General features: G+C 34.2%; 1 protein-coding gene across 4 annotated transcripts in view; it reads left to right on the top strand.

Annotated features, from left to right (window-relative positions):
* Positions 1-17024, top strand: part of CDC42BPA (CDC42 binding protein kinase alpha) — a 409866-nt gene that overhangs the window by 202893 nt on the left and 189949 nt on the right. For all 4 annotated transcript variants that reach the window (XM_069069123.1, XM_069069124.1, XM_069069121.1 and 1 more), the window contains exon 6: positions 9135-9228. In XM_069069123.1, the coding sequence (XP_068925224.1) occupies positions 9135-9228 (94 nt within the window). The remainder of the gene's footprint in view (positions 1-9134; positions 9229-17024) is intronic.

Below are 17024 nucleotides of genomic sequence, written 5' to 3'. Positions count from 1 at the left end.
TCAGTACTTAAAGATATTAACTAAGGCTGTTCACTGGAAGGTTAAATACTGAAGCTGAGGCTTAAATACTTTGGCCACATAATCAGAAGACAGGATTCATTGGAAAAGACTCTGATGTTGGGAAAAATTGAAGGCAAAAAGAAAAGGGGACAGCAGAGGATGAGATGGATAGATAGTATCATGGAAACAACAAACATGAACTTGGACAGACTTTGAGAGGTAGTGAAGGACAGAAGGGTTAGGCATGTTAAGGTCAGTGGGATCCCAAAGACTCAGACATGACTGAATGACTAAACATAACAAAAAAGATTACCTGTGCATTGAGATGTCCTTCAGATGCTTCACTTTGTGAGTGATACTGTGTTGATTCCGTCAGATCCCCAAGATATTGCCAATTTTCCTGGAAGAATGCTAAAATCATTCAAAGGAGTTTGATCTGTCTAGCTACATAAGAAAGACCAAATGTATGAAAAAATGCTTATTTCTCAGATAACAGTATAGCATATGCTTTGTGCTTGGCACTGTGCTAAGCTTTTAAGAAAATTATAGGTGTGTATATATATGTACATATATATATATATATACACACATACAGTACATACATACATACATATCTTTGTATACATACATGTGTATGTATACACACACTCATTTGATGTTCACATCGATCCTGGGAGGCAGGTGCTATTTATATCCCCATCTTTCAGAGAAAGCTGAGACAAACAGGTAAATTGACTTGCCCAGAGTCACAGTTACTACCGTGTTTCCCCGATAATAAGACCTATCCAGAAAATAAGCCCTGTTGAGATTGCTACTGTAGTGAAGGTGATCCCCTGCGCTACACGCTACATTACAGTACCCTCTGTATGCACCGTCTCCCCCGTGAAACGCATGCCGCGCTCTGAGCTGCATCCAATCAGAGCTGCAGCAGTGAGCGCGTCATCCTGTTCTTTATTGAATTCATTATTGAATAAAGGTACATTTTTTTGTTCACATTTATCTGTTTATTAAAATTGCTGTCAATGTTCATTAAAATAAGCCCTCCCTTGAAAATAAGCCCTCTGGTGTTTTTCTGTCCAAAAAAAATAATAAGACAGTGTCTTATTATCGGGGAAACACGGTAAGTGTCTGAGATCAAATTTGAACTCAGATCTTCCTGATTCCAGGACCAGCACTCTGTTTTCTGTGCCATCAGCTGCCTCTGATTTATATGCCCCTGATTTATACCTGTAGTTTGTCTAGTAGTATGTATATCTGTGATAGATAATACAGAAGGACATTGACATGGGCCTAGAGTTTAAAAGTGATAAGAGAATAGACTAAACTGCTTTTGGGAAATTGCAAAGCACTTTAATTATCCCAGTTTTACTATAGCAACAATGACCCATCTTTGCAATAGACATTTTGCTTCTTTTTCTGTATGGTAGCAAAACCTAGAACACTACTGATTTTGAACAGCTAAAAATGAGTATCAGGGCAATGGAAAGGTGCATCATTAGTATAAATAGACTATAATGAGTGAAAATGTTATCAAAAAATTCTATGACAGAAAGAAAAAGACAAGTTTGTGACAAGATGAAAATGAGAAATGACAGGTGAATGTTTGCAGTATGCCAATGCTATCCTCATAATGTCGGGAGACAATGAGGAGACTTCCAGAATGACTAGTGGGGGTTCCCCTTGTGTTGATCTTTTTGGAGGCCACGAGAAAGCATTTCATATGATGGGACGTGTTTCATGCAAGAGAGCAGCATCCTATCAGTACAGCTCTTATTTTTAGTGATTAAAGTTCTTATTGAGTACAGCATAATGTGAAAGTTGGAGGAATTGTAGGAACAAAAGCAAAAGGCCATGATGTTGTGAGTTGGGGGCTTACCTGTTAGAAGCATAGACAGTGTCAAGGAGAGGCTTTTCTGGAGGACCTGGATGGTTGTCAAAGGAGTTCACTGGTATGGTCTGGATGAAGCACTACCAGAGGATTCTAGGGAACATAACTTTATACTAGACCCAAGGGCAGCATTTATGGACCTGGATAAGAACTCCTGGGAAGAGTCTAAGGGAAACCTGAATTTAATATTCATTCATTCATTTTGCCTAGACTTGGCTTAAGATATTAGTTTTTTGTTTGACTCCTTCTGAGGAAGAGAGCTTTCCCTGGGGTCAAAAGAGGCTGAGGATGCTTTGGGACTACTCTGTTAGGAAGGGTTTCTTCTGTCTTTATCTTAAGACTGCTAGGCCTACATCAGTTGTGACCTGTGTCATTGAAGTTACAGTTGAGTCTCCAGGAGACCAAAGTTCCATTTGAGTATTTGAGAATTTTATTGATTTCTTGTTTTTGTGTTACCTACATATACCAATTTTTCCTTCCCCTTCCTCCTCCTAGCGAACTGTCCCTTATAACAAAGAGTAAAAAAAAAAAGGAAAGAAAAAAAGAGCAGTTCAATAAAATTAACCAACACATGAAAAAAGTCCAGTATATTCTGTATTGTTCCACACCTTTAGTCCCACACCTCTATAAAGAAAGGAGGGAGATGCCTTTTGCTACCTCTTTTGAATGGCCAGGCTTGGTGTTTATAATTACACAGCATTTAGCTGAAAATTTTTTTTGTTGTTTTTTTTCTGTTTACATTATATGTATTGTTTTCCTGGTTCTGCTTACTTTACTTTTCTTTACTTCATGAAAATTCCCATACTTCTCTGTTTTCATTGTATAGGATAGAATAAATTCCATCTATTGCCCCACACTTACTTAACTTCAGTTTTTCCCTGTCTGCCAGTTCCTGCTGTCTCCAAACATACTGATGTTCCCTTCATCCTCAAATCCCTGCTAGTCATTATCATTTCTTTCTTCCTTTATATAACAGGTATTTCTGCCTCCTCCCCCCAACTTTTTGCAGTCTGGCTTCTAATTTTATTGTTCAACTGAAACTTCTCTTTCCAAAATTACTAATCTCTTAGTTGCTAAATATTAACGCCCTTCTTAATTTCTTAGCAGCCTTTGACACTTTCACATAACCATCTTCTCCTTGATACTCTCTTGCTAGGTTTTCCTGATGCTACTCTTTCCTGGTTTTCCTCCCTCTCTTGACTGCTCCTTAGTTTCCTTCGATAGATCTTCATCCAGGTCATTTCCAGTGTCCCCTTGGGTTTGGCCCTGGGCTGTCTTCTCTTCTCCCTATTTCACTTGGTTATCTCATCAGCTTCCATGGATTCAACTGTAATCTCAATGCAAATTAGCCTCTTTAATGTCTGATATCTCCAGTGGCTTCTTGGATATCTTGAACCTGATGTTTCATATGTATCTTAAACGCAGCATGTCCCAAACTGAACACATTATCTTTCTCTACCCCCCCCCCAACTTCCCTATTACTGTTGATGGTACCAACATTTTTCTAGGCACCCAGAATCACAACCTAGATATCATCCTTGCTCTTTCTTCCTTCATATCCAATCTGTTGCCAAGCTTGTCATTCTTACTTTAATAGCACCTCTAGTATATGTCTCCTTCAGCACTACCACCACCCTGGTGCAGGCCCTCACCTCCTCAAGCCTGGACTATATAATGCCAATGCAATATTTATGGCACCCAAAACAGCTATGAATATGCTGGTGTAGTTGTGAATCACAAAATGTAACAGAATCTCCACATGGTGGACAGAATCAAAGCATTTATTCAAATACCACAAAGCCAAATCCCCAAACCAGAAAGCCAGATTCATCATAGTAACCACAAAGTTGGTACATATAACCAATGCAGTGAACACCAACATTCCTAAGCCTTCCCAAACCTTCCATCTGTCAGGCCTTCAAAACAAAACAGGCTCTCTTAAGCAAGAATGCCCCTCTCTTACTTGTGCTAGCTGCTCAGCCTCCTCACTGCTTGCTCCTAGCAATTCTGGCTCTCTCTCGCTCCTTCCTTCCTATTCTACCCCTTTCAGCAAGCTCCTCCCCCCGTGGGCTCCATGTGATTACATTTGGCCTATTGAGGTCATGGAAGGTCTTCAAATCCCCTTAGGCCTATTAAGGGGTAGGGAAGATCTTCAAATCCCCATTACTATTACAGACTACTGCAGTGGGCTGCTAGTAGTTCTCCCTATGATAAATCCCACCTCCATCCACCATTCTAGTCCATCAGCTGTCAATTTGGTCTTCTTAAATCAACCATATATATCTCTTCTTAAAGTGACCATATTACCTCTCCATTCAAATTCCAGGTATTTCCAGGATCAAATATAAAAATACTCTTTTAGTATTCAAACCTTGTCATGACCTATATCCCCCAATCCCCATCTTTCATTTGATCCTTTGACACTGACTGGCCTCCTCCCTGTTCCTCAAACAAGAAATTTTATTTCCTAACTGAGCCTCTTCAGTGGCTTTCCCCATGTCTAGAATGCTTTCCCTCATTAATTTGGTCTCCTGGCTTCCTTCAACTCTTAGCTAAAATTGTGTATTCTATAAGAAATCTTAATCATAGTGCTTTTCCTCCGAGATTATCACCAATTTATCTTGTACATGTCTTATTTGTGCATAATTGTTTGCATGTGGTCTCCCCATTAGACTGGGAGTTTCTTGAGAGCAGGGACTATCTTTTTTGCCTTCCTTTGTTTTTATGACACTTAGCACAATGCCCAACAAATAGTAGGCACTTAATACATGTTTATGGACCACACAGGAAAGGTTAGTGGAGGAGAAGAGTAGGATAAATAGGATTATGTCTGTCTGAGTTTGATTAAAATGAACAAAAAAAAATAGAGTACCAAGAGTAACAAAGTTGGAAGTGACACAACTACTTACATTTTGATAGTTACTAAAATTGCTGTATGTTTAATTTAGAGATTCCTGTTTTAGACATATACCTCAAAGAGATCAAAGGAAAGTTTGAATATACTGAATATACTGAAATATTCATAGAAGTATTTTCTATTGTAGCAAAGAAATGGAAACAAATAAGTGCCCCTCAGTCTGGGAATGGCTAAACAAGTTGTGGTGCATAATGTAGTAGAATTTTTTTACTAAAAAAAAAAAAATAAATGATTCTATTCATCTCCAAATAAAGATATGATGGATTCGCAATGCAGAGTGAAGCATATTTTTTATGTAGCCAGTATGGGAATTTTTTTTTGTTGGACAATATATTTTTGTAACAGGTTTTGTTTTTCTTTTTCAATGGTAAGGTGAAGGAGGCAGGAGGGAGAGAATTTAGAACTGAAAATAAAATTGATTTTTTAAAAAAGATAAATATGAAGAATATAGGAAGATGTGAAAACTTGTATGAACTGTTAGGAAGTTAAGTAAGCAGAAAATATTCACAGTGGCCATAACAATGTAAATGGAAGCAACAGAAGTCAAAACTGAATACTGTAATTATAAGGAGCAAGCTTGACAGTGAATAAGAAATAGAAAAGGTTCCACCTCCTTTTTGAAAAGGTGGATCTTATGGATCTTATGGCTATGGAACACTACATGCTTCCAGATTTAATTGCTGTCTTGGTCAGTTCTGCCAAATTATTTTTCCCTTTTTTATTCTTTGTTATAAGGGATGGCTGAGAGAGAGGAATGGGATCTAAAATTAAATACCTTCTTCATAATAACCTTAAAAGTTAGGTTGCATATCATCTCCATTTTACAAATGAGGAAACAAAATTTAGAGAATTAAGATAATTTGTTAATGCTTACAATAAGTTTTGTGGCCAATGTTCAAACACTGATCCTCAGACTTTACATCTAGGACGACCTGTTATTAATCTGGAACCCATTCAGTGACATTCTCGACACATGGTCATCCATCATGTGAATATTTTTGCTGATGGCAAATTCACTCTCTTATGAGAAAGTCTCTGTGAATTCTACTTAGAACAGCTCTGGTTATTAAGGTTTCCCGTAAATTGGGCCAAATCTTTCTGCAGCTGCTACTTATATAATAAAAAAATAGCTGTTCCTTCAGTACAGCAGGATTATGACCTCCTTTATATAGGTTACTATGCTATCCTTAATGTAGTATAAGATTATAGTGATTTCCCCTTCATTGTGCTAGTATCCTCTCCAAGTGAAAGAAATCTGAAGTTATTTTCTTGGTCATTGGTTGTTCTATTAATATAGTAATATTAATCTCCTTTTAACTTTTCACTGCCTTTAACACAGGTTTATAGACCTTTTTTTGGGGGGGAAGGGGCATCTTGTGGTAGAGTTTGGCTGCTACAGACCTCAATTTTTCCCATTTACTCTTTTGTCATACTTGCACTACTAATTTTTAAAGTTTAGAATTACTGAAGTATGTGAAACCATTCCATTATTTGTCATAACATTGTGACTCATTTCCTTTTAAAAATCTAAAAAAATCCCATGGAACAAACAGGAAGCTTATATAGATTCTCAGGCTACAATCCAATGGATTTGAATATGTCACAGGCTCTAGGATTCATTTAGTAGCCCCATAATAGTTTGTTCCATATTTATTTAGGAAAAAATTTACACTCAGTGGGGAATGTGTGAAAAAACAATTGTCATCAGAAAGTAATCACTCATAATTTCCCTCTAATCAGGTAGTAACTTTTACCTTTAACAAATCCTCCTAAAATAAATATTAAAAATTTTTTTAATAAATCACTGGCACTCTGTTGAGATCTATAAATGTAAGTGGTAGTTAGGTAGATTAGCTGTTGAGTTCCTTACTTCAAACAGGATAAATTTTTTTTTTTTTACAAATGATTGAAGAACTCCATTAATCTTTAAACTCAAACCTATGCATAGCCTAGCTCTCTCTGCAATACCTCTTAAAGACTCACTTTCACTATCTGCCACTCCTATTGAGTTCTTCTGTTTCTCTCCTTATTTTCTGAATTAACATATTTTTGGGGGCATAGTAGATGTTTAATAAATCAAATTCATTGTAGTACAGTATTGCTCATTTTGTAGATTAAAAAAAGTGAATCTTACAGATATTGGGTATTTCATCTAAGGTCATTTAGCTTATTAGTGGTAGAATTAAAACTAGAATGTGTTCATATATGTTCGTGTGTTTTATATTTTACATAGGGTTTGAAACCTAGGTCCCCTGTTTCCAAATATAGTGCCTTTCAATTGCAACATGCCATTTCTGTGGATGTGTTGTGATCTGCATCATTGGAGGAAATATATTGATGAGATTTCATATTCATTGGAATATTAAAGTATTGGTCGTGCTGTAGCCTAGGATTTGATCTTTATATTATAGTTATAGAAATGATATTTTTGTGTAATTGAATTTTAGGTGTATTAGCAAATTTTATCCATGCCCTTCAAATAATTTTAGTTTCCATTAAACTTTAGATCATACTGTTGCATTAAAAACATAAAATATCACAGACTTTCTTTTAATTAAACTCTCTTCTGAATGGTGACTTTGCTTCTCTTTAATCTCCTCTGCTGTAACCACTTTCCAAAGTAAATAAAGGCTTTGGGTGAGCTGTGAAACAGCAGTTGTCTAACTCTCTTCTTTCATATTAAACATATTATGTAAGGGGAAGAATGGTAAAACAGTATTAGCTGACAGGTTAACAGGATGCTTTTAGGAACTGCTCACCTCACTCAAAACTAACACTTTCTCCCTAGTATGATGTATCTAATGGAGATTAGCTATTTCATAGAGACTCATAATAACATAGGAATCATCTCTCTCTTTGTTCCCCACAGTGTTTGGCAATTTTGCTATAAAACAATTGAGGCTTTTATTTTACTGCTTTCAAAAGAAATGAATATGGCTTAGATAAGTTTAATCTTTTTACTTTCATTTTTATGGGTTCCCTGCAAAATATCTTGTGGTGTGAAAAGGGATACTCTTTTTATTGTTGTGCTTTTTAAGATCTTTTTTATTTCATGTTTTAAAGTATCATTTTACTAGTATGAGATTTATCTTTTTAGACATTTTTATTATTATAAAATACTGCAGTGCTCTCCAACTCATTACTGAGATTTTAATTTGCTACACTTAAGTTTCTTTGAAAATTCCAAATCTGGATTTTCCCTAGAATCTGTGACATTGATATGTGGTTTAGAAAACAAGGTGGTTTGGTCGTGTAATGAGGACAAAGGAGAAGAGGTTTATAGCTCAGATGATACTAGCTCAGAAGGTATAGCTCATATGGTATTTAGATAAATGTAGAGAAAAAACTCTACACATTGTGTGTACTCCCTTTTGAAGGATTTATGGAAGGTAGAGATGAACAAGAGTTGCACAGAGTGAAAAGGTATGGTTGAATTACCATCTGTACTTTTGGAAGGAGTGAGATCATGGAGTCAACTGCTGTTCCATAACTCATCCAAAGCCTTCATTAACTTTGGAAAGTTGTTGTGGCAACAGCAGAAGCAAAGTAACCATTCTGAAGAGATGAGCTCATGTAGTTATAGTAGCATGGACATTTCATTGTATTGTTTTATTCTGAAGGAATTAATTTTTCTGTGGTAAAATGAAAGGTTTTTAAGCATTAGTATAACCCAAGATGAGAGAACTACTGTGCTGTTTTACTAGCGCCCATGAAAACTCCAAACATACACTGAACCACATTCTTACCTTCTTGTACCTTTGAAGGTAGGGAATTACCATACTTTTTAAAAAAAGGTTCAATAAATTTAGGCCTAACATAGTTCTAGATTTGGTGAGAATGGTCCTAACATCAGTATGAAGGGAATGTGAACTAGAGATGACCATAATTTAATCCATGTGGAAATTATTCTTATCCTCATGCTAAAATACCTTGTGTGTTTACAGATTTAGAATTGCCATAAGAAACTCATGAAAAGCTATAAGATACCATTTTTTAATGTCCTAGAACTATCAACATAAGGAAATGTGCAAATATAAAATTACTACACCTTTTTTCAGCTTCTGGTAGTCATAAGCTGCTGCTTATCAGAGGTAGATGGGGGAACTGTGGTCAAACAGATTATCCTATATTCCTGATCCACAAGAGAGCAAGGAATATATTATTCTCTTGTTGGGAAAAGAATGATTTCAGCTGATAAGTAACTAATAATTACTTAGTGACTCCAGAAATCCTTTAGAAATGAAGAAGCAGTTAAAGAATAATCTTATTAGATGACATCTTGCGTTTATTTTTCCCCACCTAAAACTTTAATGTATTTTTTTTTTGCAGGGATATTAAGCCTGATAATATTCTTATGGATGTGAATGGGCACATTCGGTTAGCGGATTTTGGTTCTTGCTTGAAACTCATGGAAGATGGAACAGTACGTATATTTGGAAAAAATTTTGTCTCACAAATTTCCATTGAAACCTTTTTTCTTTACCCATGTGCTTTACAAATCCTTTCTGAAAACTATTTCTTATAATGGAGTTTACCTATAAAGTTATTTTTCTAAAAAATTTTCATAATTAAAACAACAGGAATTAAATCAGACATGTAAGAAAGACTCATAAATTTTGTTTGTTACACAAAAAATTATATAAATTTCAACAAAAGCATTCTTATTTACTTTTATATCCCCTTTTTAATCTCACCTTTTCCTGTGTCTTTGAAAGATTTTATTATAAATCTTATAGTCATAATCAGTGTGATAGGTTTTCTGATTTTATTTTCTTTACATTTCTGTGGTCTTTCTGTGTTTCACTTGTAATTCTCATATTTGTCATTTTTATAGTATCCTTAATTCCATCATGGAGGCTATATGGCATAATGATAGAGAACCACCCTTGGAGCCCTGAAGATCTGGGTTCAAGTCTCACCTCATGTGACCCTGTCACATACTGATTGTATGTCCCTAGTCAGATTCCTTAATCTCTTATTGGTCTAGGCTAGAAGTGTCAAACACACTACATGCAGCTCACCAACATTCCTGAGTTAAGAAATCCTGAGCCAAATTAAAATGTGGTTCTGAACTGATTTTAATGTGTTGTTGTATTACTAAAAAAAAAAAAAGAAACATTAATATATTTGATTTTTAAAGTCATTATGCAGCCCTCAGGGATCTTGATGTATGTTTTTGTGGCTCCTGTTCCTATTTGATTTTGACATCGCTGTTGCATATCAGGTGTCAGTCTGCATTAATGAAAGGATTTTCTTCACCAGAAATTTTCCTATACCAGTAAAATTCTGGTCCTGTCCCTTTTCCTATCCCTAATATTCAATTTTGTTGACATACAGAGTTTAGTTAGCATTTCCCAATTGCTTTATAAAAGTATGACCTATTTTCATTTGACTTTAATTAATACAAAATGTTTTGAGTATTTTTTTTGTATAGATGGGTTTCTTTCCTTTTCAAAATGTTCTTAGGCTATGGTTCTAGTAATTGAAGTACTGGATCAAAGGCATATAATTTAAAAATTCTTATTTTCAGAATTTTTTTCCTGAAAGATTACATCAGGTTTTTACCTCTTTAAGGAGTGTAATGACTTCCTTTATCCCTCACATTCTCATGTATTGAATTTTATCACTTTAAATGATTATTGCCAGTTTGTTGGACGCGAGGCAGTATCCCAGTTGTTCTGATTCTCACTTTATTGATTTAGAGTTAGAGCAGTATTTCAGATGATTATTACCAATTAATTTATTTTCCTTCAAGAAATGAGTATATTTTTGACTATTTATTCATTGAGGCATGGATAGTATGGGTTCAAGTCTTATAACAAAATCCAAATTTCAGAAACTGAACATATACCTGAACATAAAAGCTTTGGAATCCCTAATAGTGGTCACCGAGCCCTTTTTAAAATTTTGATGAAGGAGAAACCTCCTTAGACTTCTCATTTCATTTTTGATAGCTCTAATGATTAGGAAATTGTTTCTTAAATCTATCTCTCTACAACTTTTTCTAATTAGGTGCTTTGGGACCAATTAGAAAAAGTTTAATCCATTCATATTGACTATCTAATCTTAAAGGTAAATTGTTGGTGATTTGATTTATTTGGTATTAAATCTATAAGTAGTATTGACATTTTTACTATGTTAATCCAACCTAGCCATTTACATTGGATGGCTCATTACTTACAAGTTCTTCTTTTAGTTATCTTTATGTGTATGTTGGTAAGTTAATCGCCAGAGTTTTTGAGGTAATTTGTTGTAATTGGCATTTCTTTCTATTATCTTTCTCAGGATGTCTCTTGGAGACTTCATGAAATCAGTCATCTTTCATCTTTCATTTTCACTATCAAGGTTTATTTACAGTTTAGGTGTTTGTTATGCAGTAGATTTGTATTTATTCATTCTCTCACATTCTTTTATTGGATTATTTAATTCATTCATACCTGAAGCCAGAATTGCTAGACATTCCCTCTATTTCTTTGGTCTTAATTTTTTCAACTAACATTTTATTCTTCCTTCCCTTCCTCTCCCCGACTTCTACCATGGGAAAGGAAAAACAAAACCATTATAAAATATGCATAATAAAGGAAAACAAATTCCCATATTGACCCTGTCCAAAAATATGTCTCATTCTGTATCTATAGTACATCTCTGTCTGGAGATGGGTACACCATGTTTCATCATTGGACCTTTGAAATCATAATTGGTTATTGCCTTGATCAGAGTTCTTAAAGTCTTTCTTTCAGAGTAGTTTGTAATTACAAAATTATATCATTTGTTTCTCCTTATTCAGCTTATTTCACTCTTCATTGGTTCATACATATCTTCCTGATTTTCTCAGAAATCATCCTTTGTCAATTCTTACAACACATTAATATTTGATTACATTTAAATATCATAATTTGGTAAGTCATTCCTCAGTTGATAGGAGCTCCTAGGTGCTCCTTTAGTTTTCCATTTCTTTGCTCTTACAAAAAGAGCTGTTATAAATATTCTTGTACTTTTGAATCCTTTCCTTCTTTCTTTGCTCTCTTTGGCAAATCCTTGTAATGGACTCTCTAAACTAAAAGGATTTGCACAGTTCAGTAACTTTAGGGACATGATTCCAAATTCCTTTGCAGAATAGCAGGAACAATTTACAACTCCACTAAAAGTGCATCAATGTGCCTGTTTTTCTCCAGCCTTTCCAGCATTTATCATTTTCCTTTTTTTTTCAACTTTGTTAATCTAATGAGTATGAGTGAGATGGAATCTCAGAATTGCTTTAATTTACATTTTCAGATTATTAGATATAATCTGGAGCATTTTATTCATATGGCTGTTGAAAAAATTGGTTTTCTTTTGAGAGCTGCTTGTTCAAAGCTTTTTGATGACAACATATTGAGAATAATTTTTTCTTAAATTCTCAAGAATGTGAATCTGTTCTTTTATATCTTGGAAATGAGATCTTTATCAGAGAAACTTGTAATTCCTTCCTCTTTTAAGTCAGTACTATTTTTTTTGTGCTTAAGAAGAGGGTGCTATTATTTAGATTGCTTACACTACTTTGATGTTAATCTGTTCCCAGAAACTCTCTGCTCTCTTACATTTTTAATTTTGCTACTTCTATCCTTCTTTGAGTGTGGAATTTAGATTGTTAATTTTACTTCATTTTTTTTTTTTGCTTAATCTATGTCTACCCTTTTCATTCCTTCCCCTTCCTACTGGGTTAAGGAAGTATTTAAAAATCTTTCCTTTGTCTTTCATTTTATCCCTTATTTTGCATCATTACTTTTTGCTTTAATCTTTTCCAGGAAATTTTCCTTTCCTTTTTCCTCTTCACTATTTATAGTATCTAAACTTTTAAAGGAAAAGTTAAGCGAATTATAGGTAGAAATTGATAGTAACGCTATAATATTGGGGACCTTAAGCTTCCCCTCTCAAAATTATATACATCTAACAAAAAAGTAAATAAGAAGGAAGTTAAGGAAAATAGAATCTTAGGTAAGCTAGATATGAGAGATATCTAGAGAGAATTGAATGAGAACAGAAAAGAATACACTTTTTTATTAGTGGTACATGGTACTTTACAAAAAATGACCATATGTTAAGGGATAAAAACTTTATGGTTAAATGTAGAAAAGCAGAAAAATTAAGTGCATCCTTTTCAGATCACATTGCAATAAAAATTATATTCAAAAAGGAACCATTGAAACACAGATTAAAATCTAATTGGAGACTAAAGAAACTAACCTTAAAGAATGAGTAGATTAAGGAACAAATCCTGGAAACAATCGATAATTTCACTAAAGAAAATGACAGTAATGAGACAGCATACCAAAACCTGTGGCATACAGCAAAAGCAGTAATCAGAGGGAAAATTTCTGTCTCTTAAGTGCTTATAACAATAAAATAGGAAAAAGCTGACCAGTGAATTGGGTATGTAATTTTAAAAATTAGAAAAAAATGTAAAAAATCCCTAATTTATCACTGAATTGGAAATCTTAAAAATTAAAGGTAAGATTAATAAAACAATGTAAGAAAACCATGGAATTAATACATAAAACTAGCAGGGGAGGTTAATGGAGAAAAAGACCCAATAAAATAGATAAATCATTGGTTAATATGATTAAAATAAAGAGAAAAGAAAACCAAATCACTAGTATTAAAATGAAAAGGGTGAATATACCATTAATGAAAATGAAATCAGAGTGATTATAAGAAGTTATTTTCCTCAAATATATGCCAATAAATTCAACAACTTAAGTGAAATGGAAAGATATTTACAAAAATATATATTGCCTAGATTAACAGGAGAGGAAAAAGGGTATATGAACATACCTGTTTTAGAAAAAAAAATTAAATGGGCCATAAATGAGCTTCCTAAGAAAAAAGCATCAGGACCAGATGGATTTACAGGTGAATTCTACCAAGCAGTGAAAGATCAACTAATTCCATTACTAAATAAATTATTTGTCATAATAGGCAAAGAAAGAGTCCTACCAAACTCCTTTTATGAAACAAATATTGTTTCCTAAACCAGGAAAAGTAAAAACAGAGAAAGAAAATTATAGATCAGTTTTATTAATAAATATGGATGCAGAAATCCTAAATAAAATACTAGCTAGGAGACAGCAATATATTACAAAAATTATACATTTTGACAAAATAGGATTTATACCAGGAAAAAGGCTTATGAAAGAAGATGCTATCCACATCCAGAGATAGAACTGATAAGTAGAATTTGTATAGTATGATTTTACATTTCTATACATATTTGTGTCTAATGGTAGTCTTCTCTAGGGAAGATGTAGAAAAAATGCCTGGCAGAGGACAAAAGAAAACTTAAAGGAAAACACAGAAAAGCAGGGTGAAAATGATGTGTAATATTTATTATATATTTTTATTACATATTTTTTCAAGAAATATTAAACTGAGGGGCGGCCAGGTGGCTCAGCGAGTAAGAGCACTGGCTCCAGTGTCGGGATGACCTGGATCAAATCTGGACTCAGATACTCAGCACCACACCCAGAAATAACTGGCCGTGTAACCTTGAGCAAGTTACTTAACCCTGATTGCTTTAAAAAAATAAAAAAGAAAAAAAAGAAATATTAAACTGAAATGGAAATTCATGTTTTTATATTAAGTCCTCTGTTGTGCTGTGTACATGAAAATATTCTTTTTTGCATTTAATTTCAAAACTGAACAAAAATGAAAATAATTTTTTAAATGAAAATAAAATGGGACCTAAAAAAGGAAACTAACATTTTCATTATTATGAATTTTGTAGGGATGATTTAGTCACACTCTTTTTTCCTCTCACTACTTCACATCCCCATTCTTGTAACTTCCCACATTATTATTTCTTCCTACAAGATTTATTTCTTTACCTCAGAGGGATTATTATTACATGGGGTAATTTACATGCAACTCTTCCATCTTTCTTTTCTTGATTTTGCAATTCTGCTAAATCTTTAAGCCTTTAAGACCTTTTTGTTCATTGATCATCGTTTTTTCTTTTACCACATACATGAATATTTTCCCTTTTAAAAAATTATAACCAAGAGGCAGCTAGGTGGTGTGCAGTGAGTAGAGTGCTGGCCCTGGAGTCAGGAGGACCTGAGTTTGTATCCAGCCTCAGACACTTAACACACACGAACAAAAAACCTAGCTGTGTGACCTTGGGCAAGTTACTTAAACCCAATTGCCCTCCAAAAAGCAAAAAAAAAAAAAAGATAACCAAGAAGTACAAGAGAATTAATTTCATCATTATTTCCTTTTTTTGGTTAATTGTACTTATTTACCTTTCTAAGGTTGTTGTTTTAGGTGTTGACCACCAATAGGCTGAGTCTGTTTTCTGATGACTAATCTAAGTATGGTGATTTATGTTCAATAGTAACCTGGCTTATGTCTTTGTCCTGTTATTGTATACAGCTGGTGATGAATTTTTTTTGGCCCTGACCACTTATGAAAGAAAGAAACATTTTTCTATAGTTCTCTGTCCTTTGTAACCCACTTTCACTTCTGTAACGATAATAGCAAAGTTGTGGGAAGATGGACAGTGCATACTTAGAATGATAATTTTTAATTTACAAATAAACTTTAATTTGATGACTGATCATTTGCATATTAGAACCTGGTCCTAAGACCAAGGAGTGAACATGTTCTCTGGAACTCAGTTATAGCAAACTTATAATCCTTGCATTAAAAACAAATCAAAGCAGAAGAAAATAAGAACTTATAACTGAATGGAAAGATGGTTCACAGACACCCCTTGAAGATGCAGTTGGCAGAGTGGGTTTTTTTGAATGCCTAAAGACAAGAAGAAACATTATTTCGTGGAATATTAGGTCAGCAGTACTTATTGCAGCACTAATAATAAGTATTTGCAAAAAGACTACTCTGGAAGTAATTATAGTTTATGCACCAACATTGGTTGGTGACAATGAAGAGAAAAATTGTTTAAAGAATTTGCTAAGACCATAAAAATTGAATTAACATATAACCTAATATTTAGTGACTTAACTGCAAAAAAGTAAAAGAAAATAAAGAAAAATATTTCTATTACATTTTATCATCTTGTCCTAAAATTCCTTATTTCTGCAAGTTCCTCCAGTTGATTAAAAGAATAGCTAAGATTTTCATAGAACAGTTGCTGTAGTTTCATTACATTTTTATGCATTAAAGCAGCAGTTCTGGGGGTGGCTAGGTGGCGCAGTGAATAGAGCACCAGCTCTGGAGTCAGGAGGACCTGAGTTCAAATCCAGCCTCAGACACTTAACACTTACTAGCCATGTGACCCAATTGCCCAGCCTTTCCCCCTCCAAAAAGCAAAAAAAGAACCACCAACCCCCAAAAAGAAACAACAAAAAAAAAGCAGCAGTTCTTAAAAGTGGAGTACCTGTGTACCTGGTAGTACCTGAGACTCTCTAGGTCAAAACTTTTATTATACCACTAAAAAATTTAAATTTCCAATACTGTAAGTGTTGATAGCTATAGCCCATATAAACGAAAGTTATTTGGGGCATTTCTCAGTTTTTTAGCATCTAAAAGAATCTTGAGACCAAAATGTTTGTAAACTGCTACACTAGATTGAGAGTGGTGAGTGAATGACAGTGATAATGGGACGTGTAGTAATATGCATCTAAGTATATAAATGTACTGTCGTATATATGTATTTGTGTGTGTATATGTATGTATGTATATATACACATATGGATTCTTTAAAAAAACAGCTATATGGAAATAGTTTTCATTAACAGTGGCATAGAATGTAAACATGTTCATTGAGTGTAGGGATTATTTCTTTATTTTTATATTTGTGTTTCTAGTTCCTGACACAAGGTAGATGCTTAATGTTTGTTTATTGTTTTTTTTACTAAGAAGGCAGTAATCCTGTTCAGGCCATGATTTGGCCACACGTCATCTGTTGTGTTCAGTTATCAGCTCCACATTTGAGAAAGGAGTTTAATTACCTAGAGACCTTCCAAAGAAGTTCAACCAAGTTGTTGAAGGGCCTTTACATTATGGCATATGAGGACTCCTTAAGGAACCTGGGGTTCTTTAGCCTGGAGCAGAGAAAAGCTAGGGAAAGGGATTTGATGAACTGTGATGTGAAAGGGGAATTAGACTCTTGCTTGGCCCAAGAGAGTAGGAAGGGACAACACATGCAAGTTTTAGAGAGGCAAATTTAGGGTTAAAGTAAGGAAACATGTCTTAACAATTAGATCTCTTCAGAGAAGGATG

Source organism: Petaurus breviceps, unplaced genomic scaffold (genome assembly GCF_028583685.1).
Source record: "Petaurus breviceps papuanus isolate PSGF00001 unplaced genomic scaffold, PetGlider_PUasm1.0 90778, whole genome shotgun sequence".
NCBI classification, from domain to species: Eukaryota; Metazoa; Chordata; class Mammalia; order Diprotodontia; family Petauridae; genus Petaurus; species Petaurus breviceps.
The sequence above is the reverse complement of the archived record's forward strand: the minus strand, read 5'-3'. Positions and strand labels throughout refer to the sequence as shown.